The sequence below is a fragment of the Clinocottus analis genome, unplaced genomic scaffold, assembly GCF_023055335.1.
Source record: "Clinocottus analis isolate CAN_PGR_092001 unplaced genomic scaffold, fCliAna1.0.p SCAF_25, whole genome shotgun sequence".
Lineage (NCBI taxonomy): Eukaryota > Metazoa > Chordata > Actinopteri > Perciformes > Cottidae > Clinocottus > Clinocottus analis.
In genome coordinates this window covers 5,231,987-5,255,343 of record NW_027175987.1, presented here as the reverse complement: position 1 = coordinate 5,255,343, position 23,357 = coordinate 5,231,987, and the positions used below count along the sequence as shown (strand labels likewise).

The window sequence follows — 23,357 nt, the reverse complement described above, 5'->3', positions numbered from 1 at the left end:
CCTCAACTAGTTAATACAATCAGTTATTGCAGTTATAACATTTAAAGTCACAGTTTTGGCTGCACATATGAAGATGCATTCTCTGTTGTCTGTTCTTCAGGGTTCCCTCCGGGACAGACGGCTGGATGGAGTATGTTCCCATTTCAGACAAGAGGAACGTCACCGTCGCTGCTTCGCAGCACCTCAAAGAAGGTAAACCTTCACTGAGATGAAGCTGAATGGTTAAGAGTTAAACTGCTAAAGACAGTTATTAGTCTCTAGTTCAATCTTTTCTGACCACCATGGCTAAGATAACATGTTGCGTTGCTAAAATACCGCCGTGTGATCCGTGTAGGTGGCCCCTTGGTGTATGACGACGTGCGGCTGGTGCAGAACTCTGAGGCCTTGAACGGGACTCAGCGGGTGCTGCTGGATAACGTTATATCTGAGGAGGAGTGCGCCGATCTCAGACGCCTGGCTCATGTAGGGCCATCACACAACATTGACAATGATTTCTATATCTTAACTTTTAAGCTTAACTCTGGCTTTTTTCCTTCTCGTCTTCAAGGCGGTCACCATGGCAGGAGACGGTTACAGAGGGAGGATGTCACCACACACTCCTAATGAGAAGTTTGAAGGAGCCACTGTACTCAAAACCCTGCAGGTACACTGACCACTACTGATAAACATATGCGTGCCTCCCTCATCTGCCCAAATAGTTGTCAAGGTTGCAAGAAACTGGTATGTCGTCTGGGCGAAAAATATTTCAAGAGAACATTTGAATCTAAAGTGAAAATTCAAACCTGATTCTCGGGATTAAAACGTTAGTTCCTTTATCGTATATCAATAAAATGTGTTGCAATGGACCCTTTTACCTTCATAGTTTATTTACTGATGTATGACAGTGTCCTGTTTTGTTGTTTTTTTAAATCCCTGCAGTACGGCTATGAAGGCCGAGTGCCGATGAGGAGCGCTCGCCTGTTCTACGACACCAGCGAGCGAGCAAGACGGGTCATCGAGTCGTACTTCCTGCTCAACGCCACGCTGCACTTCTCCTACACACACCTGGTGTGCCGGACAGCCATCACAGGTCACTCGCCCCAACAGAAACAAGCTGCACTTGACACAGAAACACATCTTTGATATTGAGACTTAAAGTGATGAACCTCAAATTCCTCAAATATATTGAGGATTAGTAAATGATCCCAGTTCACGGACTGAATGATTGGGTGGTGGAAGATTTAAAAACGAAACGACCCAGAAGGAAGATGTTGGATTTTTGATATGTATGTATTTCTATTAAAGTATTTATTTGTGTGTTGGTTGTCTGTTCACAGGCCAGCAAGATCACAGGAATGACCTGAGCCATCCCATCCATGCTGACAACTGTCTGTTGGACCCCGAGGCCAATGAGTGCTGGAAGGAACCACCAGCGTACACATACAGAGACTACAGGTATGAAAAAATGCTGCAGCTGTGTAACATAGTAAAAGATGAATAAGGGTCATTACTCTCTCTCTCACGTTAATGCTGCATCTGTACTGATCTCTCCTTTGCTTTGTTTTACTTTCAGTGCACTGTTATATCTAAATGGAGATTTTGAAGGAGGAGAGTTCATATTCACAGAAATGGATGCCAAAACAGTCACGGTAAGATGGTTTCTCCTGCCATGTGACATTTCGCCTTGTTTGTAAGAACTGTTGATGATCGGCTTTGATGCTCCCTTGGGATCAGACTCTCGGACCCTCCAGCAGGACGAAAGCCTGTTTAAACAACCAAGCTGCATGTAAATGTGTCGGCCTCGCTAAAATGAACAGACCTTGGTCCTTTCTGACCTCCCCTCTGTTCCTGCTCTATCTCCTCGTCCTCTCCAGGCATCAGTGAAGCCTTTATGTGGCAGGATGGTGGGTTTCTCATCGGGAGGGGAGAACCCACACGGTGTGAAGGCCGTTACCAGCGGGCAGAGGTGTGCTGTCGCTCTGTGGTTCACCCTGGACCCGCTCTTCAGAGAACTGGTAAACTAATGTCTCAGTTAAATAACTGTTATCACCAGAGGCAATAATCCCTTTGCTTCTGGGTTCATTCTTCATTCAACCGTCTCTCTGACCTCACAAATCATGTCGGGGTGTTTTTTTCTCCGTAATTCAAGAATCGATACGCTAATCATGACAATTTCCCACAAAATGTCTGATTGTCGAAAATGTCATCACTCTGCAACTTGACGAGAAAAGTAATTGTAGTTTGTTCTTCCGTCCCAGGAGAGACTGCAGGCGGACGAGGTGATCCAGGCGTTGGACACCCAGTCTGTGTGGGGTCAAGGCCTCAACATCAACCCGAAAGATGAACTGTAGAAGCTGGAGCTAAACCCTTCTATCAAATCCTTCTATATATTTTAACTATTTATTGAATTGACCTCTGGATCAGAACTTTTCTATTTTTGTACTGTTTGAAGTGCAAGATTAATAATGTTGTCGCGTTTTTTTTTTAATGTTTCTCTTCACATAAGTACTTGAGTTTGCCTTTTTGTTCTCTGTCTTTCCCTCCAGTGACGGCTTCTAAAAAATCCAATTGACTTTGTTTTGTTGTACCTGGTTAGAAGCTGTTTCATGTCAGACTGATCATAGCTGTAATCTCACTGAACTGTGAAGAATCCAAAGAGAAGAACTGCATTTTTTTCTTTTGCTTAAAGTCGTGCTTGTTCTTGTTCCGGACAACCTAGCTAATGTTTTTTTTCATATAAACTAAGTACAGATATTAGAAATACCTTAGTTTCAGTGGTCAGTAGTTGAAAAATAATTCACAAATGGTACTGTTACAGATGTTATTACAAACGGAGCCAGTAAAACATATTTTCAGCATAAGCGGTGCACTGTTTTCAAAATGGTAACAAATTTTTAAATAGCACTCATACAAAGAGTTTAAGAAGGAGATATGTTCTAATATGCTGAGTATTTAATGATCATGCACTCTGTCTTTCTCTGTGTCAATACTGAAACTGAAAATGTTTTCTGTCTACTACTTTGTCCACTTCTCCTTCCCCCCTCTCCTCCCTCCTCTCTGTCCGGCACACGGAGCAGACTATACTGGTTAACATGTCCACTGACGTGCGAAAATGGTGTTTATGTTGTACTTTTATTTATGAGTTTTTAATAATAGACAGCTGCTGTCGTAACTGTCTGCATTCAATCATTCCTGTTTCAAGGAATACGTATTTGTGTCTATCTTTTAGCTCTTTATATTTGTGTTGATGATACAGACGATAGGCCGAGTCTTGCACTGTAAACCCAACGGAAAGAAACCAAGAGCAGCTTTCTTTCCGACATAAATTCAAACTGCTAACTAGATCCGTCACCCGGTCGTTTCATGAGGTTGGCCACTTTTGTTTCACTGATATTTAATTCTGAAATGCTGTAACACACCAACATGTATGTGTACATGCCTATTAAAAATATGAAATTCATATATTTTTGGGGTATTTTTATTTGAAGTATTCATGTCATGGAATAAATATAATTTATTCTTTTGTATCAAATAAGAATGCCTTTAAAATGAAGAAACTGATAAATGTCTTGTGTTAGGATTGGACAATATATTGTTATATATTAATTTGGGACTAGATATTACCTTCGATTCTGGATATCGTAATATGGCATTAAGGTTGTCTTGTCCGGGTTTGAAAGGCTGCCTAACAGTAAGGTGATGTCATTTTCTGAACATGCTAAGCTGCTCCAGCTTGCTATTGTTCTAATATTAGCTTTTACCCACTTAGTCGTATCTTCATTACTGAGGATTATTATTTCAAAAATGCCATTGTGTAAATCTTTTGTTAAAACACTAATAGTTAACCACACAATATCGTCGTAATATTAATATTGAGGTATTTAGTCAAATACATTGTGATATTCCATATTGCCCTTTCCCAACTTGTGTTTTGTTTTATGCATATCAGGCAATTTTAACTTACAGATATAAATTGTATCCATTTCAGTAACCTGAGAGCTCCATTTAATGTAAAGTGCATTTTCCACTAGACAGCGTTAAATACAGTAAAAAAAAATAATTCATTCAATACATTTGTATCACATTGAAGTCACTGCGGTAAACATTCTCATTTTAGAAATGTGACTCTAACAAAGCACAGAAATAGAAGTGAAAAACAAAACCAGAGCAACAACTGAACAGAGAATAAATGTCTTGTGTTCCAAACCAACTCTTGTGTTGCCCGGTCTGTGCTTTCTCACAATGGTCACGTGCGGTGATGTGTGACTCCAGCAGTTTGTGTTTGGGTCAGAAGTGGTAGGCCATCTGTTCGGAGAATCTGAAGGGCTTGGTTTCATTGATGGAACAAAGCAGGTCCCACGAGCGCCGCGCGCGTCGTTCCTCCAGCACCAACCTGCGGGAGCGCTCTCGAGCCGCCTGCTGCTCCGCCCGCTTCTCCGTCCGCTTCTGCTTCAGCCACCTGAGGATGGAGTGGAGGATGAAGAGGACCTGGAGCAAATTCACGTGTGGAATGCAATATATTCCATGATGTTGGGATTTCACACGTGAAACCAAATTCGAAATTTAGAAATGACCTTGAAATTCAGATCTGACGAGAGAAATGTTTTTAACATGTGACGGCAAACGGTAAAATGTGAAATGTTTCACTTCACCTGTGAATTTCACAGGTGATGTGATTTCACATATGGAAATGGTGTTACTAAGTTACTAACTAACTGACTTTGTTATTATGCTAAGTGAATGTTCAAATAGACTACATGTCTTTTGCCATTTCACAAAAAAACATAGCATTATACTGTATATGTGACCCTCAAGAGAGATATATTGATAAACTGTGAAAAGTTGGCCAATTATTGGATACTTTAAGAGAATGTAATTGAGGAAACAAACTCACAGTTTAAAGGCCCGGTCACACTCCTCGCGGCTGCGCAGGAGGCCACCGCTGTCCTCCTCGAGCCTCTTGAGCTCCACCAGCTGTCTCTCTCTCTGCTGCTGCTCCTGCTTCCTCTGAAGCCACAGCCGGAAGGAGTCTTCAGAGTGGTTGGAGTCTTTCGGCTTTGTAGGAATTGTAAGAGCAAAACTATCATTTTTATTCCGATATAGACCATTCGTTATTTTTATTTTTTTTACTTTCAGTACATTTTGAGTCTACATTTTGAGTAGAAAACTGGTCAAACCATGAATGTACAAGCAATATTCCTACTGTAGCTGACTTAAAGTGGAACCTTACTCGACAAACCATATGAAAGCTTTAGTGCTTTATAATGCTTTTTCAGAGTGCCCCCTTGTGGTGATACCTTAGAACTCATCTTCTCCATCTCCTGGGCTCTTTGTATTCTTTTCTCCTCCTGAAACTGCTCTCTCTTCCTCAGCAGCCACGCCTTGAACGCCAGCTCGTTCTCCTGCCTCTTCTGCTCCTCCTCCTCCAATTTCCTCTGCTCCTCCTGGCATGGGACGCAAGAGTGATGAACAGCAAGAATCCAAGTGGAAATGTTTGAAGGTTACGAATGAAAAAACTGTTTTTTAACATCTATATCACTTCTTTCTCACCTCTCTGGCCAGTTTCTCCTTCCTCTCCTGGCTCCTCTGTAGCAGCTCTTTCTGCTGCGGGGAAAGGGTGTAGATGGCCTGGGAGGACGTCCCGGTGGCCGACTGCACCCGCCGCCTACTGCCTCTCCTCGGGTCGCCTCTCTGGCTGTGGCTGGCCGAGCTGGACCTGTTCCTGGGCTGAGTGGGGGGTTTGGGGGCACGGAGGTGATCTACGCCTTGCTGGAAGAGGGAAGAGCCGGCACGAGGACGAGGAGAGGAGGAGGACTTGTGGGTCTTACTGGAGCTCACAGTCTGCTGCTGGTGACGTGGGAAGGAGCTGTTCGCTATAGGAGGGAGGAGTCCTTGACTTTCCACCTCTTTCAGACTGACCAGATCAAACTTACCATCCTTTTCTACAAGGACTCTACCCTCCTTTACTCCTCCCTCACTGGTCTCCCCAGCACTGCCAGATGCCACGCTTTTCTCCCGAGGGGAAAGTTTAAGGTTGGACAGCTTGCCTGACACTTCAGTCTCTGCCTCTGAATCAGTGTTTCCCTGCACTCCTTTCACCTCAGCAGAGTGTTCATCTTGCATAAGAGGCACCACCAGATCCACCAGCGTCTCTTTAAAATGCAGCCGCCTGCGCCTTGTCAAATCTGGAGCTTCTTGGTCGTGCAAGTCTTGATTAGCCTGCTGGATTTTCTCCTGAATGTACTTCTTCTCCTCCTCTGTCTGTTCATCTATCCATGATGGTAGGAGGGCTGTAGGTGAGGATTTATCAGGGCTGTCTCTGTCTGAGTCATACTCAAATGGCTCCATAGGTGAGGGCCACCTCTCTTCATCGTCTTTCAGCTCCTCTGTTTTCTTGCCTCTCTTCTCCTCCTTGTGGCTTTTTGGTTTTCTTTTCTTTCCTTTCTTCTTGTCACCCTCCTCCAGCTCTTTGTCAATTTCTGCTTCCATGTTGTCAAAGTCAGGACCCTGTGGGGCGGAAAGCCGACATGCTGCATTCCTTAATTAGGTTGAGGTAAATGAATGAGCAACATCAATACCTGGGCTGGTTTGATAACAGACGTGTGTGCTCATTAATAATGCATCTAGTGGCGCAGAGTGAAAGTATGTCAGTGTATGTCGGCAGAGTAAGTTTCATATGCATTCAGTGATCTGTACCAGGTAACCTGAACCCTACTCACTGTTACACATTTACAGAGCAAAGTCAGGGACACATGCAGCACCAAGGCTACAGTAAGTAGGGCAGCACAAACTTAGTTTCACATGAAAAACTAAGAAGCAGTGTGATGACAAAAAAGACACAAAAAAAAGACAGTAGTATTTAATCAGTCCATCCAATGATCTCAAACGATTGCTTACCTGGCCTTCACTACAACTTCCCTCCCCAATCAGCCAGTCCAGATCCTTCTCAAAGTCATCCTCATATTCCTCCTGAGGCTTTCTGCAAACCATCGCACTCATAATCTGCATTGGAAGAAGATCAAAGAAACATTTCAAACTAAATTCTTATCACACTTAAAGCAGGATCTAAAGAAAACGATTATGAAGATATATATCCTCGAAATATCTTCATATTACAACAAAAATAGGTGTTAAACTAAGCCACACATTATTTTTTGTAAATAGTTTGTCAAGTTTGTCAAATGTAAATGCAAATTTCTGGGTTTCAGTGCCATGTGCGTACACTACATGGCATTCACATTAAAGTAGATCTGCTAGTGCAAATAAAACACCATATATGTTTTTATTTATGAAAATAGCCCTATGTTGTAAATTGTATTACAAAGCAGACATCACAGATAATAATGTTTTATTTACCACTTTGGATAAGTGGCATAAACATCCTACGACTTTAATACTATTACAGCAGCGTACAACACAGATCAAAATATACCACCAGGTTCCATCTCTTTGGATAATCAAAACAACACCACACAAATCAAATCACAAAACAACATATTGTGTATCATGAATGTAATTATTGTGGCACCAATTCCCACACATTTCACGTCACTTTATGTCCAGGAGATGTGGATCCTACAGCGCTGTACTGTAAACGAGCTGCTTGTGTTGGGGATCTGTCGCCACCTACTGAGCAGAAAGCAGTACTACATGTTTACTCGTAAATTGTTTCTCTTGTTTTGTTTTTTGTTTTTTTTAACAAACATGCTTTCTGCTGTGCTAACGTGTAGGTTATGTTTAGTTACATTAACTGTTTCTATTGTAACTCTGAACCAATTTTAATAGCTACAAAACGTTTCGGAGTTTAATATAGACTATAATCCTGTTTATTTAATGCTCAACGGGCTACAAAAATAAACAGGACGGATACCGAATTAGGAGCCGACTCGTAGGGGACACTTCGCACTTTTAGGAATCAGAACAACCAAATGTTTTGGCTACCAGTAATAAATAACAGATACAATGGTGTCAATATGGTTGTTGGTAAACTCACCACCCGCAGGTTATTGCGTAGTCTTCCTGTTGAGTTACAGCGGGTCGCTGTGTGGATATCACTCCATCTAACTGGCCCACTCCGTCTGCTAGTCTGCGGGGAAACACCTGCGCACATAAGCTGCGTATAGTCCCTAAAAGGTTTAATAAACCCGTTGTCATAGAGACCTACAACACGCCTTACTACCTGCGCATGCGCACACAAAAGCAATACAATCTGTCACAGACAAATTGTTCCAGGAACTCTTCAGAAAAAAGATTTAAAATAAACAACTAGGACAGTTTACTTTATATTTACTATAGTTACTATAGTATAGTAATAGCATGGTATTAATTTTATTATTTGTTTATTTTGCAGGGACAATGCACACAAGTCAACAGTAAAACTGTAAGTGAGGCTAATTTTCATTTGCAATGCAATAATGCAACTAGATTTATGGACAGACAGACAGTAACATATGGACAAAACTAATTCAATATGAAGCAAAAGAAAAGTGTACCTACAGTACAAGCACATATACCTAACTATCTGTTATATGTGCAGATAGTTTATTAAATATCTGTTTATTTTAACACTATATCATAGGAACTTAAGAATGAATCAAATTAAGAGTATCAAAGTCTATAAAAATGCAATTTTAAAACAGATCAAGTAATACTAAAAACAAAGAGCAATGCTAAGAAGGTTGAATTAATAGATTAACAGAAACAATTACCGAAGGATATCGATATTCTGTAATTTACCAAATTCTTGAATTGAAATTTAACCAAGTTACAGAGGCCTCAACTAGGTCACTGGGGCTCACCTCAATGTAATTTAATTCAGAGCCATTTAATTGACGTCATTTTTAGACTTAAAAATACCTGAGACTTAAATAAACGTGACATAATGTATTCATGACCTGAAACTAAAACTAGTTAGCCTAAAGCCTAAAATAGTTAGCCTAAAATAGTTAGCCGAAAAATTGATAGCCTAAAGGATTTTTCCATCAACATAGGGAGCGGGTCAGGTCTGCCATGTTGCACTGCCATGTTTCTACAGCACCCTTTTGCGTTTGACCTTAAATAAAGGTATAGGGATGGGTACCGAAACTCAATATTAAACTGGCCCCAGTGCTAAATGATGAAAGACCGGAGGATTGATAAGCCCTGGCGTCACTGGTGTTTTACTTTGAAATGTTTTGGTGGAATTGATTATCACGCTTCAGCAAATCTCATCAACCCTCCTCCAACTATACACACAAAAATACAAGTATAAACTCACAGAACTAAGTCAGCATACAGAGCAGAGTTGCGAAGATTATTTGAGCTTGTTACTGCAATAAAACATTTGGAAAAAAACAATCATTGCATCTGTTCAACAAGCATGGACATGTAAACATGTAAACGAAAGCAACCCCTAGCTCCACAATTAAAAATCTTGGCCAAGCTGGTCAGCATTTTTTTAAACAAGCTCAAACAAAAGCTGTCTGTCTCTCGTTTGTTTATCTTAGTTTCTTAGTCTAAACTTCTCTGCTGGCTGAGACAAAGCAGACAAAAGGACAAAGAACACGTGGAATGACACTGATACTATCTGATGTCTGCTTTTCATTATTGATTATAATCATTCATAAACCTCCCTCAGGAATGTTATTCATTCATCAACCATTTAGATTTGTGACATATCAATGACTTATATTTAGAAACTATATTCATATACATCTAAATCATACATAACTTATAATTTTAAAAGTGGGTCTATTGTTCTTCTAATGTTTAGTTATATTATTATTGTCATTAAAAAGAACAGATTACATAAGAGTAGCTGTTTGTAGTATCGGAAATATACCTGTCCTGTCCATTGATTAATTTATTAACAACTTATTAGCAAAGATTACAATTATGTCTCTCTGTTTGTAACAATTTCTACACATGTAAATTGCCTGCCAATTACTTAATGTAAGTATTTGACGTTTTTCATTTATCACATGCCAATCAAGCATTTTTACTTTCCATTGCTCTGGTTATATCTAGATGAGAACACATGACCATTAAGTCAGTCAAGCCAGTTACTTAATTTCGGACCTATCAATAATAGAACAAAATATATTTAAAAAAATATATAATAAACTATCTAAATAAAATATTTTAAAAACGATCTATACCAAGCTGGTAATGCTGGCATCTTTATGTTTGTTTAATGAACAAAACATATGAGATTCTGGTCGGAGTGTAATTCATGTTTTGTCTGTGTATTACGACGACTCTCGTTTGCAGACTCGGACAAACAGAGGAGCTTGAATACGTCTTGATTGTAAAGTACAAAACACAGATTATATGAGGAGTCCATGAACGCAACATTTGTATTTTGCGTAGTGCATTTTGGGTCTTGAATTTCTATGTAGGCTTCCACTGCTCGGAGAGCTTGTCAACGAACGACATTACCCATAATGCCTCTGTGATTACGAAGGACGACGTGCCCCTTGACTTGACGCACGACTGATAACATGCAGGCACAACTTCTGATAATGTTTTGAGGAAGTAGGCAACTATTGACGGACTCTACCCACCGAGAAACAAACAAACAGTAGTACCTCCTACAAATGGCCACCATTGTCTTCTGCTTAGTAAGCAAAACGGCTCAGACCACTGCGAGACGATGTTTGATGTCACATTTAAAGAGGCTCCCTACTCCAGGAGACCCAGTTGCCCTCCTTCCGGGTACAAGATGGTTTTCCAGAGGCTCCAGCGTGCGGTTCATGTCCCGGGGGACTGCAGGCAGATCTGCAGGCGGGCGGACCAGAAGGGGAGCCCTGGCGCTCGGTGGAGCCGCAGCAGTGACCGCAGCCGCGGCGGTCGCGGGTTTTTTAGCCAACGCCAACCACTTCCAGCGTGCTGAAATGGCAACGAATGTATCCCACGCCGCTGGGGAGAGCGAGACAGAGGGGGATATCTTAGAGAGATGCCGGGGGTTCATGTCTCCTCCGGTGACCGACGTCGGCGTGCTGGAGGAGAGGAAAGGGGAGATGCGCACCAGGATGGAGATGCTCATCATGAAGACGCAGGCCGACTTCTGCAACGCCCTGCAGGAGGTGGATGGCGGGACGTTCAAGGTGGACCGGTGGCAGAGAAATGAAGGTGAGAGAAACTCGGCCATGAACTTGCATTAAGCCTGATCGGTCAGATAATACCAGAATCTATCTCATCACCGTCTCCCTTGTGTGTCTGCAGGTGGCGGAGGAATCAGCTGTGTGATGCAGGATGGAAAGGTGTTTGAGAAGGCAGGAGTCAATGTGTCAGTGGTGTTTGGAAACCTGACCGAGGAGGCTGCCAAGCAGATGAGGAGCCGAGGGAAAGTCCTCAAAGGGAAAGATGGTACGTTTTGTAATCTTGATATAAAGCCTGGTGAAGCTCCTAATAAGAGGTGCAGTATGGTGCATTCAGAGCAATATGTAATGGATACAGTTTGACATCATTCCCTGTTTCCTTCTCAGGTAAGCTGCCATTTTGTGCCATGGGTGTGAGCTCTGTCATCCACCCCAAGAATCCCCACATCCCCACAGTGCACTTCAACTACAGATACTTTGAGATTGAAGAGGAAGATGGTAAGTGTCAGTCCTTGACACCAGCAGCTGTGTCTTGGTGTCAGTGACACGATTGAGTGCATGAATGAATGATGACCCTTGTTTCTTTCTTCTGCGTCTCTGTGTGTATTCCAGGCAGTAAGCAGTGGTGGTTTGGTGGAGGCACAGACCTTACTCCAGTCTATGTTAATAAAGAAGATGCCTTTCACTTCCACAACACCCTGAAGGAGGCCTGTGACAAGCACCACCCGCAGTACTACCCCAACTTCAAGAAATGGTACAGTTAGACTGATGAAAAGTCCTGCTTTCATGAAACGTGTGCAACAGCACGTACGCATGTGTAGGTCTGACTTCCGTGCATTTGTGCATGAGGATTACAGTGGGTGTATTCTCACTGCAGGAAGCTGATAAGAGGTCTCTGCCTAAAAGCTGCAGTTGCAGAATAAAAAAACGTTTCGCCCTGGCGTTGGCCAGTGAATAAGCGTTTGGGATAAGAAAGAGATGGGTGTGGTTTATCTGCTTTGTTTTGTGTTAAAGTTACATAAAAAAAGGAATAATAAGGCATTTTGGGAACTAGGCCTATTTGCTCTAAATGAGATAATTCTTACATGTCAAATATCTGTATCTTAATAGATATGAAGCAACAGACAGCTAGAGCTGAGCTGTAGTCAGCTGCTGTAGTCAGCTGCTGAACCAAATTATTTTTACCTGCAGACGATGGACTAGTTTTTTCCCCCTTGTTTACAGTTTTTACGCCAAGCTTAACTATTTTCTAGCTTTAGCACAATACTTAATGGGCAAACATGAGGATATATTTTTATTCTTATTTAAATGACCTTATAAACTGTCACTGTAGATGTGCTTTCACCTGACTTATTTTCTAATTTGTTTTTTTCCTCTTTTCTTTGAATAATGTATTTGCATAGCCCTGATCTACTGAATATTTTTTAGTCCAGTCCTGGTTAAAAATAAACCCTAAACTGCTTGTGATATTTTTGGTGTGTATATTTAGGTGTGACCAATACTTCTACGTCCGGCACAGAGGAGAGACTCGGGGTATCGGAGGGATCTTCTTCGATGACCTGGACTCACCGAGTCAGGAGGAAGCATTCAACTTCATCAAGAGCTGTTCCCGCACGGTGGTGCCCTGTTACGTGCCCATTGTCTACAAACACCTCAATGACTCCTTTACTGACGAGGAGAAGGCCTGGCAGCAGGTACGGCGAGGAAGGTGAGTAAAAAAACGCAGAAAAAATGGTGGCTGTTAATGAGTTATGTGTACATTTTGTATATGAGATAGTTAAAAGAAGATTTTATAATGACCCGTAGCTTTTTTTATCTACTGAATAAACCTAACGTGGAGCCATCATAAGTTAAGATCAGATTTGACTTCATACATACCCATACTGTTTAAAAAGTCAGCCAAATCCACGAGGAATTATTTTAAATGTACTACTCCCTTCATCTCCTCAGGTGAGGAAACTTTGAAAAAAAAAATATATATTTTTTGTGTTTTACTTAATTGTGTGTGCTTTTTTTAAAAATTTTGCATATGCATATGATACCTGTTCCATCACATTCAACATTTAATTTCCTTTATTTTGGAAGAGATCAAATAAAAAAATAACTTGAAATCCCATCAATGAGGGGCCAGATTATTTGTTAAAACGTTTTGATATAGACTCTGTGCACAGCCTGTGTCCCAAAGCTTTAACATACATATAACTCCACTGCATCAACCTGGAAGACTTCCGTTATCGTATAACAATAAACGATAAAAAAAATAAAATAAAGAAAACTAAATCTTAAATGTGCTGGATTACCAACGACTCTAAAGCAAATGATATATTTACTATTGGTTTGAATCCTCATTAAAACAAATTGGTTTTGGTTTTATAGATTTGAGTAAAGCGCAACAGATCTTAACAGTCAGTATGTGTTGATATCCGAGCTTCTCCCTGCTTTGTTTACTTTGCCGGCTGGCTGTGTGTGCTTCAGAGCATGATCCTTCATGTAAGCTGATAACAACATCCTGACCCTCAGGGATTCAACATGTTAATATTGCAGCAAACAAATATTTGCTGTGTAAAGATACAATTGAGTAATATCAACCTGAGCAGAGAATCTCTCTCTCTCTTTCTGTGTGTTGTATTCCAAGCTGCTTTGTGACGTTCTTTTAGCGTGTATGTTCGTGCTCATGAGTGTGTGCCCAACCAGTTTGCTAATCACACTATTGGCTCATTTATTTGGGTCAATTAAAATGTACTGTATGCATTCAAATTCTCATTGTTAGTTTAAATACTACATTTTCTCAGTTTTTCATGTATACACAGAGATTTCACAAAATGTCATGGAAATCCATTGGTCAAAATGTGTATGAACTCTATCCGGTCCCCCCACTGATAGCACTGTCGGCACCGTTAGCCACAGAAAGTGAGACGTTAACCGCCGGGTTTGCGTGTTTGTGTTGTAGATATGTGGAGTTCAACCTGGTGTACGACCGAGGGGTGAAGTTTGGCTTGGCTACGCCTGGCTCCAGAATTGAAAGCATCCTAATGTCCCTCCCCCTCACTGCCAGGTAAGATCCCTCTGGTCTGAAGCACTGCTACCCTGCACTAGTATGACGCTAGTGAACTGTCTGTGTTGCTTGGTAACAAACTCATCCTTCATTCTCAGGTGGGAGTACATGCATGAGCCTGCCAAAGGTACCCTTGAGGCTGAGATGCTGGAGGTTTTACGAAACCCCAAGGAGTGGGTGTGACCAGTGTTCACAGGGTTAAAATGGACTAAACCTCCAGGAAACCATCTTAGATGCGTTTTTTTAATTGTGTGACCTGTTTGATGAGATCAGCTGCAGTTAAAACTGTTTACCAATATAATATTACAATGCATTTGCTTGATACGTTTTTTAATCTGCAATGGTACCTTTCTCTCTTTCCTGTCAGCCTTGATAACACTTAATCACATTGGGATTGCATTACTACTAGTGGTACCAGGTGGTAATTGTACCTGCTTTAAGGTCATCTCACGTTGGTTATGTGCTTCTTTAAGAAGTGTTTGTGTCAAACATGAGCTGTATTTTTTTGTTCTTTACTTGTGATCAATGTGGCTACTTTTAGCTCTGAAACTCTACCTACCTTTAACAATATGCTGGAAGGGAAATCTTTTTTTATTTTTTATGTTTTGAGTGCATCTGCTCACAAGAATAGGTTGATTTTTGACAATCAAAGCTAAATAATAACAGACCTCTTGAGCCCCGTTGACGTTGTGGTTTGTTGTTCGCTTTTGGTTTATGAGTCGCCTCACTTGTTTGAGCAGACGTAAGACAATAGCTGGATGATGGAGCGTGTTCCACAGAGAGTTTAGAAGTGAGTCACAGCTAATGAGGCTCATTGAAGCAAGACGAATGTAAATGGGTTTTGAAATGTAAAAATAATTTATAGATTTCAATTATAATAAATTGTTTGTTCTGTTACCTTTTTGATTCTATTGTTGAATTAATTATTTATTTCATTTTACACATGTATCTGTAATTCAACCTTTGGTGTACCTCAGAATCTTCATGAGTCAGGAGTGAGAAACTGACCAAAGCTTGTCAGTGTATCATGATTTTATGAAGGATGAATGTGATTAAAAACAAATGGAATAGTATGCCATTTTTAAAGTCATAAAAAAACCTCATATGTTATGACATACAAATATCATAAAAGATGTGTTAAAGGTTTTAAAATTGCGTATAGCATTCCCTAAAAACGTACAATATAGTGTTCCACTGAAAATTGCATAATGTAGTCAGTTTCGTATGTAACAAAATACATATGCAAAGTCATAGTTTAGTAAATCATAAAAAGTTCTGGTATTCTGTCTCCTAATATTGGGGTGGGTAACGCTCTCCGTGTAGCGAATACTGCATTGGGTGTGTTGAGTGCAGCCCAAAGGCCGGCTCCTCCCACAACCAATCCCCTAATCAGGGCAGGTTATGACAGACACCTGTTAGCAGAGCCTCGTTATTTCTGTCCCTTGTCCTCTGGGGTAGTGTTTGGTGTTATCGGAATGTATTTAATATGATCAGTTAGCATTCCAACCTTTGTGAAATACAGCTGCCTATTTTAATTCTGGTCTGGCATGTCAATTTCATATTTTTTTCTAAAAAGAGGTATTTGTTATACGAGTCAAAGTATGTAGAAATGTCATGGTATGTTGTGAAAATGTCTGGAAGAAGCCACAGTACAGTGTCATAAAAAATATCCATAGTGTGCAATTCAAAAATACAAAGTTCTGGTAAACTGTGATATAAGATGTTATAATGTACTGACTTAAAAACTAATCATATAATGGTTGCCATAAATACAATAATAGCTTGGTATTTTAACACCCCAGGTGTAAGGAGACATTTGCGTAATGTTATCGAGCAGCAGTCTGGCAGGTTACTGTGAATAAACGGCACAGAATCGCTATGAGCCGACACCATGATTAAACACAAACCTCAACAAACAACCTTTTTGGACAAATGTATATTAAAAACAAGCTTAAAAATGTACCACCTTGAAACGCTTAAGAAGTACCTGAATTGTCACTAAATGTATTTAATTAAATGTTTATACTTGAAGACATGGCAGGCATCTTATGGAAGCTCAACTTTAAATGCACAACATTAAATTAAAGTAACACTGAATGAAATTAAGGTAACATATAGCACTTTTTTTTATTACAAATTAATTCAAGCTTCTGCACATAAAGATTTATAACAATGTATCTTGCATTTAGTATTTTACAGTTTGTTTGATAAGGCATTGTAAAAAAAAGAAAGAAAGAAAAAAGAGCTCTGCAAGTAATAGTCCAAATGCTGACCAAACCAAAATGGCGACCCCCCCACAAGACAGTTCATGGTCATAGTGCTGAGGTTCACAGGTCAACTCATAAAAAAGTATAATCAGTGCTCTAACCCGGTGAGGTGGGAACAAGAAATGTGGCACTCGTCAAAATCTCGGAAAATCAGACAGTTGTTTTTTTTTCGAGTATATGCAGGAAAATTGCATATAGAGCACGAGCACTTTTTTTTTTTTAGGTTTACAGTGACATCGTAATGGCTGAGAGTGTCGCTGGTGACGTCAATCCAGACTGTCCTAGTTTTCGTCTAACAGCCCATTTGAGCTTTAACACAGGAAGTGCTTTCATTTATCCACAGCCTACTATATACTAGTCACACTGGTGGCAATGCATTTGCTGCATTCCTATGCAGTAAAAAACAATCTCACTGTACCTTACTTTCACACGTAGAGACTATACATATTCATATACAGGTACATAAGACATGCTAAACGTGAACTCTGTCCATAGTGTTGTAAAATACAGAATCTCTCCCGTTTGATGCATGTTTTCCCCAAAGCTTGTGTTTCTATTGCTTTGTCTCACAATACTGTGTAAGTCACTCCACAACTTACATGTATGGTGTAGCTGCAAACTATTTGAAGAAACCTTGGTGTGCTTATAGTGAAAGTGGCCCAGCAGAAGGCTCTGTGGACATTTCTAACACGGTTATATTTGCATTAAAGGAGAGCAGGGAGAGATTTTCACAGTTAAAGCAGGCTCTGAGAAATTATCAACAGCCCAGCAGAAGGACATAGGCCAGCGAGAGCTGACCATCAATAAACAGTGCAGAGCCAGATCCGACTTTAGGTGTACAGACTAAGCTACATGCATTACCAAAATATAAGTACATATGACACATTTGCACAAAACACATTTCAGCACCTCCTCCGTACTTTACTGCTGGTCTCATCTTAAATATTAAACTCCAAAACATTCAGTGCATTCTGAAGTTGGACCGATGCATTAGTTTGGCAACTCGACTATTTAAACCTGCATTGAGTGATAATATTGATATCAACAATGAATCAAATTACAGATTGTAATGTGGAAAAGTCAATTAACACCCTGCTATACACAGCTCAAACCTGTGTCTTTGATTCCACCTGATCATATACTAAGTGCTTGAGTCTCAATGCTCCCTTTGACCCCTAAAATAAAACTGTGGGCATTTATATAAAATTGTATTTACTATTTACAGTCAACAAGCCCAAATAAACCAAGCACCACTACTAGCTTGCACTACACCACAAAAAGTTAATGAATAACTGGTAAATAATGTTTCTGTATAACGATGGTGTCTAAATGACGAAATTATTTTGACAATGTATCCAGTATTGAGGGATTATTCTGTAACAGGAAGACATGAAACAAGCTGTTAGGGGAATTGCGCAACAAATCATATCAAATATGTATGGCTTTTAGCTCCAGCATTCACTAAAAGTGCTTGTTTTTGCCACCGACATGCTCAAATGATATATAAACCCATCTAAATATTCAACCATGACATTGAAAAACTTTAGCATTTCACCAAACTATCCTTTCTCAACTCCAGAACAACCAGCTCTATGGCTGGCTCCTGCCTTTCTCTATTTGTCTTTCGGTCACATGTCAGTGCTCCAGATATCAGAACAAGACTTCTCAACGAGCCCGACTCTTTCCATTATGTCAGACACTTAAAATAACAATAAGAGCCTGTCAGTAAAAAAAAAGAAGTTCTTTAGGGACGTAAATGACGGGCCGAAAACGATAACATTGCAACCAATGAGTGTGTTATGAGTTGAATAATAAATCTATAAATTGTCCAACAACCCTAGATATGATATATTTTGTAGACACAAAATATAAATGTACCTTATTAGTGTACTTTAAAACATCTAATGCAGGCTCATGGGTTAACTCACAATGTGGTGTGTTTAGCGATTGATCTTCAATTATTTGTACACTTTTTACATTACTACTTGGTATTAGATGAAAATGATCTCATATTACGTCCTTCTAGTGTACATTGCACATTTCTGTTATTCTCATTTCTTAGCACAGTAACATGACAACATGCGTTTTCTGGAGCATCCGTGTAGTTAAAGCTTCCAACGTCATTTCCTTCATTTGACACTATGTATTGAAATTGCTTTTAACAGGACTTCAGTATCTGGTTAGACATAAATCATAAGCTTGGTTTTGAGCATGTTTTTCTCGTTCTGACCCATGGTGGTGAACAATCACTTAATGCAATATTCATTTGTCTGGGTTTTCCTGGAATCGCTGTTTTCTTGTCTAAATGCTGTTTCTGAATCTTGCAAAGCAATAGTTTTGCAAAGTGTACAGTACACAATTCCTTTTTTAAACATAGAGGTAAATTTGAAAAAAGAAAAATTAAATAGTTGCAAAATATCTTCTGCAGGCCACTTAAGCCTAAATAATTGTCAATAATCTTCAATAAAGCATCGATCCAACCCCCATATTCTCTTTTGGGATAGTCCTTCATTGTGGCAATCAGAACCCTTGTTTCTTCACGCCACATGCAACATGTGTTATGCCTGCTGAGTTTTTGCTGCAGTGTAAAAGCATAGATGCAACTTGAGGAAGATTAGCAGAGCTGGTTGGTTTTGGTATTGCAATATCCTTCCTGCTATCACTTCACCTCAGTGATGAAAAGTTAGTGCAAATTTCAACAGCGCTGGATCCGACAAAGATTGCATTAGTCCATAGAACAGACAATTAAGTGTTTCTCTGTGTGTGTTGAATGAGGAAGGCTCGTGATACCACAATGGTGACACTGCTAAATGATCAGATGGCCTTAGTGTAGGTTAGGGCTTTTGTTGGGGTGCTAGTGAGAAACAGGTTTACTTCCCATGACCATCGTTGACACTGGGAGCGCTGGTGTTGACTATATCCTCATACTGCGGAGGTGGCTCCGTCTCTATTCGGACGTCTGAATGGCCCACGGCCTCCTCATAAGACGGTGGCGGGTCTCCAGCGCTTCCTCTACCTGACGTGAGCTCTGAGCCTGGATATGCTGGGCTGCTGTGGACGCTGAGTTCTGATTGGTCCCCATGGTGGTAATCCCTCCCCCAATGGTCCATGGAGACCACTGACAAGACGTGGTCGTGATGAGAGTGGCCAAGGCTGGGGCTGCGCTCCGAGCGCTTGCGGGAGTGGCAGCGCCACACGGTGATGGCGACAGCGGCAATGAGGAACACGACCAGCAGCAACGGCACGATCAAGTACAGAGAGTGGACTCCTCCGACCACCGTCTCCAGCCCTCCGGATGGACTGCTCTCCCGCACATACTCCTCCCAGAACCGTCTCTGCAGCCAAGCGGAAGATAGAAACTCATGTTGTCAAAAATATTATCTTCAAGATAAGACTCAGCTCACTCGTGCAGGCCCCAATGTAAACACGGTTATACAAAACAGTTTCCGAAACACAGGGTGTACACAGTACACACAAATATCCACTGTGTGAATGCTTTCTATCCGGATTACTGCAACACAAAGGCCGTAGACGACCACATCCGAACAAAAAGCGACCACATGATTCTGCATGTCCATCTGCTCTGTGGCCTCTCACAATAGTTTTGCAAATATGCCTCCCTCTCTAGCATGGACTCGGTTGTTCTTCCTGCTGATAATCATCACTTCCTGAAAAAACATACACATTCCACACGCGACCACTCTTGGCGTAGGATTTCATTACTGGACACATGAAGCCTACAAAATAGAACATTTTGGATTCTCTTACATAGGGCAGCGGGTATGAGTTACTCAGCAGTAGTAATATTGATCTGCGGCTTTTAGCTCCAGCTGGGAGTTGTGTGTTCAAAAGGTTTCCAACCAATTGTGTGTGTGTTTGCGTATTGCGTTGTTGCTGCTTTTTTTGTTTAATGACCCCATGAGGTGTGGCAAATGTTTGTGTTACCAGTCACTGGCTTTCTGGAATATCTCTGAACACGTGAATAGCCGCTGGGGCTCATATCCCTGTACAGACATTACAAATGGTGAGTAACTCAAATGACCCAGTGCTAAAAAAAAATTAAAATGAACTATCCCTTTATCCCTGTTCTACTTTTCTGTTTCTGTGTGCATTTAGTCTTGAAGAAAGGAGAGATTGTAGGTCTGATGTGATAAGTCTCTCATCCCCTCACCGTCTTCTCGTCGTTCTCAAAAGCCTCGCGGGCCTCCTCATAGGTGCAGATCTCCTCGCGGCACTCCCTCTGGATGTTACCCTGCTTCATTTCCTCCAGCAAGTAGTTGGCCCTGCGTAGCCGGCGCAGCACTGAGTGGGCCGCGTCCGCCGGCAGGAACACTGAGAGGCAAGCGATAGGAGACAAAGACAAGGGCAGAGAGGAGGAAAGGATGTAAGATTTAAAAGTGACCAAATTAATGATGAATCAAAATCACAAGCAGAGACAAGAAAACAAGAGAGGAAAAGAGGAAAGTAGGGGTGAGTCAGTAAGCAGAACAACATGTGGGAGGAAGTGAAGGAGGGGGCAATTGAAGCAAAGAGAGTGTGTATTGAAAGAGAGAAGAGAGCATAAGGAGCCAACAAGGATAGAGATGCCAAAAAAAATGAAAAAAAGAGAAGAGTGAGAGAGGTGGTGATTGAAACAAAGGCAGTAGAGCAGAGCTGAGCGCTGCCCAGTGCCCACATTTCTGCATAAAAACAAAAGCTCCTTTGATTTAGGCATCCATCTCTGTGCTACATAAGATAAACTAGAGGAATGAACTTAGAGAAACAGAGTGGTCCTCTGTTTTACAAATCCAGGACAAGAACATAAACTCTCGCTAAAATATTGGGAACTCAGATGTGCTACCAAATTAACTAACCGAAGTAACCAATTTTAGTAATTTAGGTTAAAGTTCAGGGATGTGATCAGCACCGAACTTGAAAAGCAGTAAGAAATAATGGACAAAAAAAAGTAAAACAGGAAATTCCCTGAGGAAAAAAAATAAATTGGAATAGTATAGGACAAGAGAACAAAACCTGAATAGTCACATTCCAATGACTAAAATGGAATGTTGACACAATAGGAAAGAAAAAACAAGGAATTGGAGGAGGGTTTCCAAAGAAATTTGAAAGTACATCTCTGCCCTTGGGGTAAAATTACAAGTATGTTATCAATAAACTTACCACTCCCCATGATTCCCGCGAGTCTGTTTGGGGTGAATTATCTGTACAAAATTAAAAAAAAAAAAAAAAAAGAACACACACACACACATTAATGTGCAGCTCTGAATTTGCTGATACAAGTCAAACTATAATTAATCAAATACGTCCTCTCATGCAATACAGGGATAAACAGCTGTCTGTGCCGGATCACTCATAACATTGCTCACATGAGGGAAACTCCTTTATAAAAAATGTTGATTTGTGACTAAGTGGATGTGATGCTACTGTTATGTCCTGGTTTCCTTCCCCAATGTCCTATAATATTTAGGACAATTAAGACACGAGCATAACATAATTAGGACCATAACAGCCAGACGTCAAAGGGCGTGTTGTGGGTATACGATGTATCCTTGACCAAAGTGACAGTGACCAATGGCGGCTGCTGGCTAGTGTAAAGTGTTACGGGAATCCTGCTCATAGCTTCCCGTAATAGCTCACCAGCGGCGGACACAAACAAAGCGCCGCCGCCCCGTTACACAGATTACAAGGGAGGCAGCGGGACAGCCACAATGTGAGATTGAGCCTCATTGCGGATGCTGACGGTCTGCTCTCGGCCGCGCGAGCAGCACCGTTAGCTGCGCGAGGCGCTGGTTCGCGTCGCCTGTGAGTTGACGAGGATCGGTGCGTCTCCGGTTCAGTCGGTAGGCGACTGAAACGTGAACGAGCAACACATGATTCAAACTGCCCCGTAAACAGTGACCAAGAGCAAGGGCCTTCAAATGTGAATATTACAGGCGTTCACGTCACGTCCAAGCCGCCTGTTAGAGTGTAACTAAACCTACTTTATCAATTCAGCTCACCTCTTTTCGTCCCAAAAATGCGCATAAACGATCCCTCGTTACCTCTGCTGCCCCGCGGTGTTGCTATGAACGGTGCGCAGGCGCACAGCTCTGTTTGCCCACAGCGGCCCCACGAACTGCCCCTTCCCCTTGACTTAAAGGGACACGATCAACTGACGAAACAGACCATAATAATGAAACCTCTCATAAGAATACTTTATAGTGCGGAATAACTTAATTCAACGGAATTCAAACTATCAGATAGATAGATAGATAGATAGATAGATAGATAGATAGATAGATAGATAGATAGATAGATAGATAGATAGATAGATAGATAGATAGATAGATAGATAGATAGATAGATAGATAGATAGATAGATAGATGGATGGATGGATGGATGGATGGATGGATACGTTGTTCATCTCCAGAGGGAAATGTGTTTATGGCAGCAGCAGCAACAACAACAACTGAATCTTCTCTTTTATTTTAATAACATTTTACACTACCTTTTACCTGCACTGGATTGTACAAAAGCATTTTTATTTCTTTCATTTTCATTTTCAATATAATTGATTTTATCAGTATAATGAACACAAAATTATATTCAAAAGAATTTTGAATTTGAATTTTATTGGGAAAAATGGAATAATCATTGTTGGAATATCTTTGAAAAGATAAGTATTAGCCATTTAGTGCAGCAATACCAATCAAGGTGATATTAATAGTAGTTTAGTTTTTAATCCTAGTTGGATGGCTGTGAGACACATTTAAAAAGCCAATGACTGCAGCAACCTTCACATATCACTTTGTGAGTTTGTGTTACAATTGATATTTTCATGGCCTTGAAAGAAAACAAACCCTAACCAATTAATTTTTATTTATATGTCTTTTGTATGTAGTCTGACAAATGTATATTTTTTTTATCAACTAATCCACTGTGCTCTGCTGGCCGTTGATTGGAAGAGAAGGAGAAAACAATTGCAAATTTCTGTTCACGCA

At 40.7% G+C, this 23,357-nt stretch overlaps 4 protein-coding genes across 4 annotated transcripts in view; 2 read left to right on the top strand and 2 right to left on the bottom strand.

Annotated features, from left to right (window-relative positions):
* p3h2 (prolyl 3-hydroxylase 2) overlaps nucleotides 1-3,413 on the top strand; it is a 50,401-nt gene extending 46,988 nt beyond the window's left edge. Inside the window, exons 8-15 of the mRNA XM_068591667.1 lie at nucleotides 101-192; nucleotides 335-462; nucleotides 548-643; nucleotides 919-1,069; nucleotides 1,317-1,434; nucleotides 1,553-1,628; nucleotides 1,854-1,994; nucleotides 2,238-3,413. Of these exons, the coding sequence (XP_068447768.1) occupies nucleotides 101-192; nucleotides 335-462; nucleotides 548-643; nucleotides 919-1,069; nucleotides 1,317-1,434; nucleotides 1,553-1,628; nucleotides 1,854-1,994; nucleotides 2,238-2,330 (895 nt within the window). The 3' untranslated portion in view covers nucleotides 2,331-3,413. The remainder of the gene's footprint in view (nucleotides 1-100; nucleotides 193-334; nucleotides 463-547; nucleotides 644-918; nucleotides 1,070-1,316; nucleotides 1,435-1,552; nucleotides 1,629-1,853; nucleotides 1,995-2,237) is intronic.
* Nucleotides 3,414-3,967: 554 nt separating this feature from the next.
* ccdc181 (coiled-coil domain containing 181) lies at nucleotides 3,968-8,126 on the bottom strand. The gene is made up of 6 exons (XM_068591668.1): nucleotides 7,973-8,126; nucleotides 6,877-6,981; nucleotides 5,530-6,486; nucleotides 5,277-5,423; nucleotides 4,874-5,034; nucleotides 3,968-4,438 (listed from the first exon to the last, which is right to left on the bottom strand). The coding sequence occupies exons 1-6, from the start codon at nucleotides 8,087-8,089 to the stop codon at nucleotides 4,267-4,269; spliced, it is 1,659 nt and encodes a 552-aa protein (XP_068447769.1). The 5' UTR covers nucleotides 8,090-8,126; the 3' UTR covers nucleotides 3,968-4,266.
* A 2,305-nt stretch (nucleotides 8,127-10,431) lies between these two features.
* On the top strand, nucleotides 10,432-15,009 carry cpox (coproporphyrinogen oxidase). Its single transcript, XM_068591474.1, has 7 exons — nucleotides 10,432-11,088; nucleotides 11,182-11,325; nucleotides 11,445-11,555; nucleotides 11,670-11,811; nucleotides 12,547-12,765; nucleotides 14,008-14,112; nucleotides 14,211-15,009. The coding sequence occupies exons 1-7, from the start codon at nucleotides 10,554-10,556 to the stop codon at nucleotides 14,293-14,295; spliced, it is 1,341 nt and encodes a 446-aa protein (XP_068447575.1). The 5' UTR covers nucleotides 10,432-10,553; the 3' UTR covers nucleotides 14,296-15,009.
* Nucleotides 15,010-16,214: 1,205 nt separating this feature from the next.
* prrg1 (proline rich Gla (G-carboxyglutamic acid) 1) lies at nucleotides 16,215-22,515 on the bottom strand. Its single transcript, XM_068591675.1, has 4 exons — nucleotides 22,376-22,515; nucleotides 21,537-21,577; nucleotides 20,551-20,711; nucleotides 16,215-19,714 (listed from the first exon to the last, which is right to left on the bottom strand). Exons 2-4 carry the CDS (start codon nucleotides 21,544-21,546, stop codon nucleotides 19,250-19,252), a joined length of 636 nt encoding a protein of 211 aa, XP_068447776.1. The 5' UTR covers nucleotides 21,547-21,577; nucleotides 22,376-22,515; the 3' UTR covers nucleotides 16,215-19,249.
* Nucleotides 22,516-23,357: the final 842 nt, after the last annotated feature.

What these genes read in the sequence shown, in the direction of transcription:
- ccdc181 (XM_068591668.1), bottom strand. Translation starts at nt 8,089, where the DNA reads ATGTGCGCAGGTGTTTCCCCGCAGACTAGCAGACGGAGTGGGCCAGTT. An exon ending in TACGCAATAACCTGCGGGTG is followed by an intron (nt 6,982 to 7,972) that starts GTGAGTTTACCA and finishes CTTCCAATGCAG; the next exon opens with ATTATGAGTGCGATGGTTTG. An exon ending in TGGAGAAGATGAGTTCTAAG is followed by an intron (nt 5,035 to 5,276) that starts GTATCACCACAA and finishes ATTCCTACAAAG; the next exon opens with CCGAAAGACTCCAACCACTC.
- prrg1 (XM_068591675.1), bottom strand. An exon ending in TTGAGAACGACGAGAAGACG is followed by an intron (nt 19,715 to 20,550) that starts GTGAGGGGATGA and finishes GCTTGGCTGCAG; the next exon opens with AGACGGTTCTGGGAGGAGTA.
- cpox (XM_068591474.1), top strand. Translation starts at nt 10,554, where the DNA reads ATGGCCACCATTGTCTTCTGCTTAGTAAGCAAAACGGCTCAGACCACT. An exon ending in CAGCAGGTACGGCGAGGAAG is followed by an intron (nt 12,766 to 14,007) that starts GTGAGTAAAAAA and finishes TTTGTGTTGTAG; the next exon opens with ATATGTGGAGTTCAACCTGG. An exon ending in TCCCTCCCCCTCACTGCCAG is followed by an intron (nt 14,113 to 14,210) that starts GTAAGATCCCTC and finishes CTTCATTCTCAG; the next exon opens with GTGGGAGTACATGCATGAGC.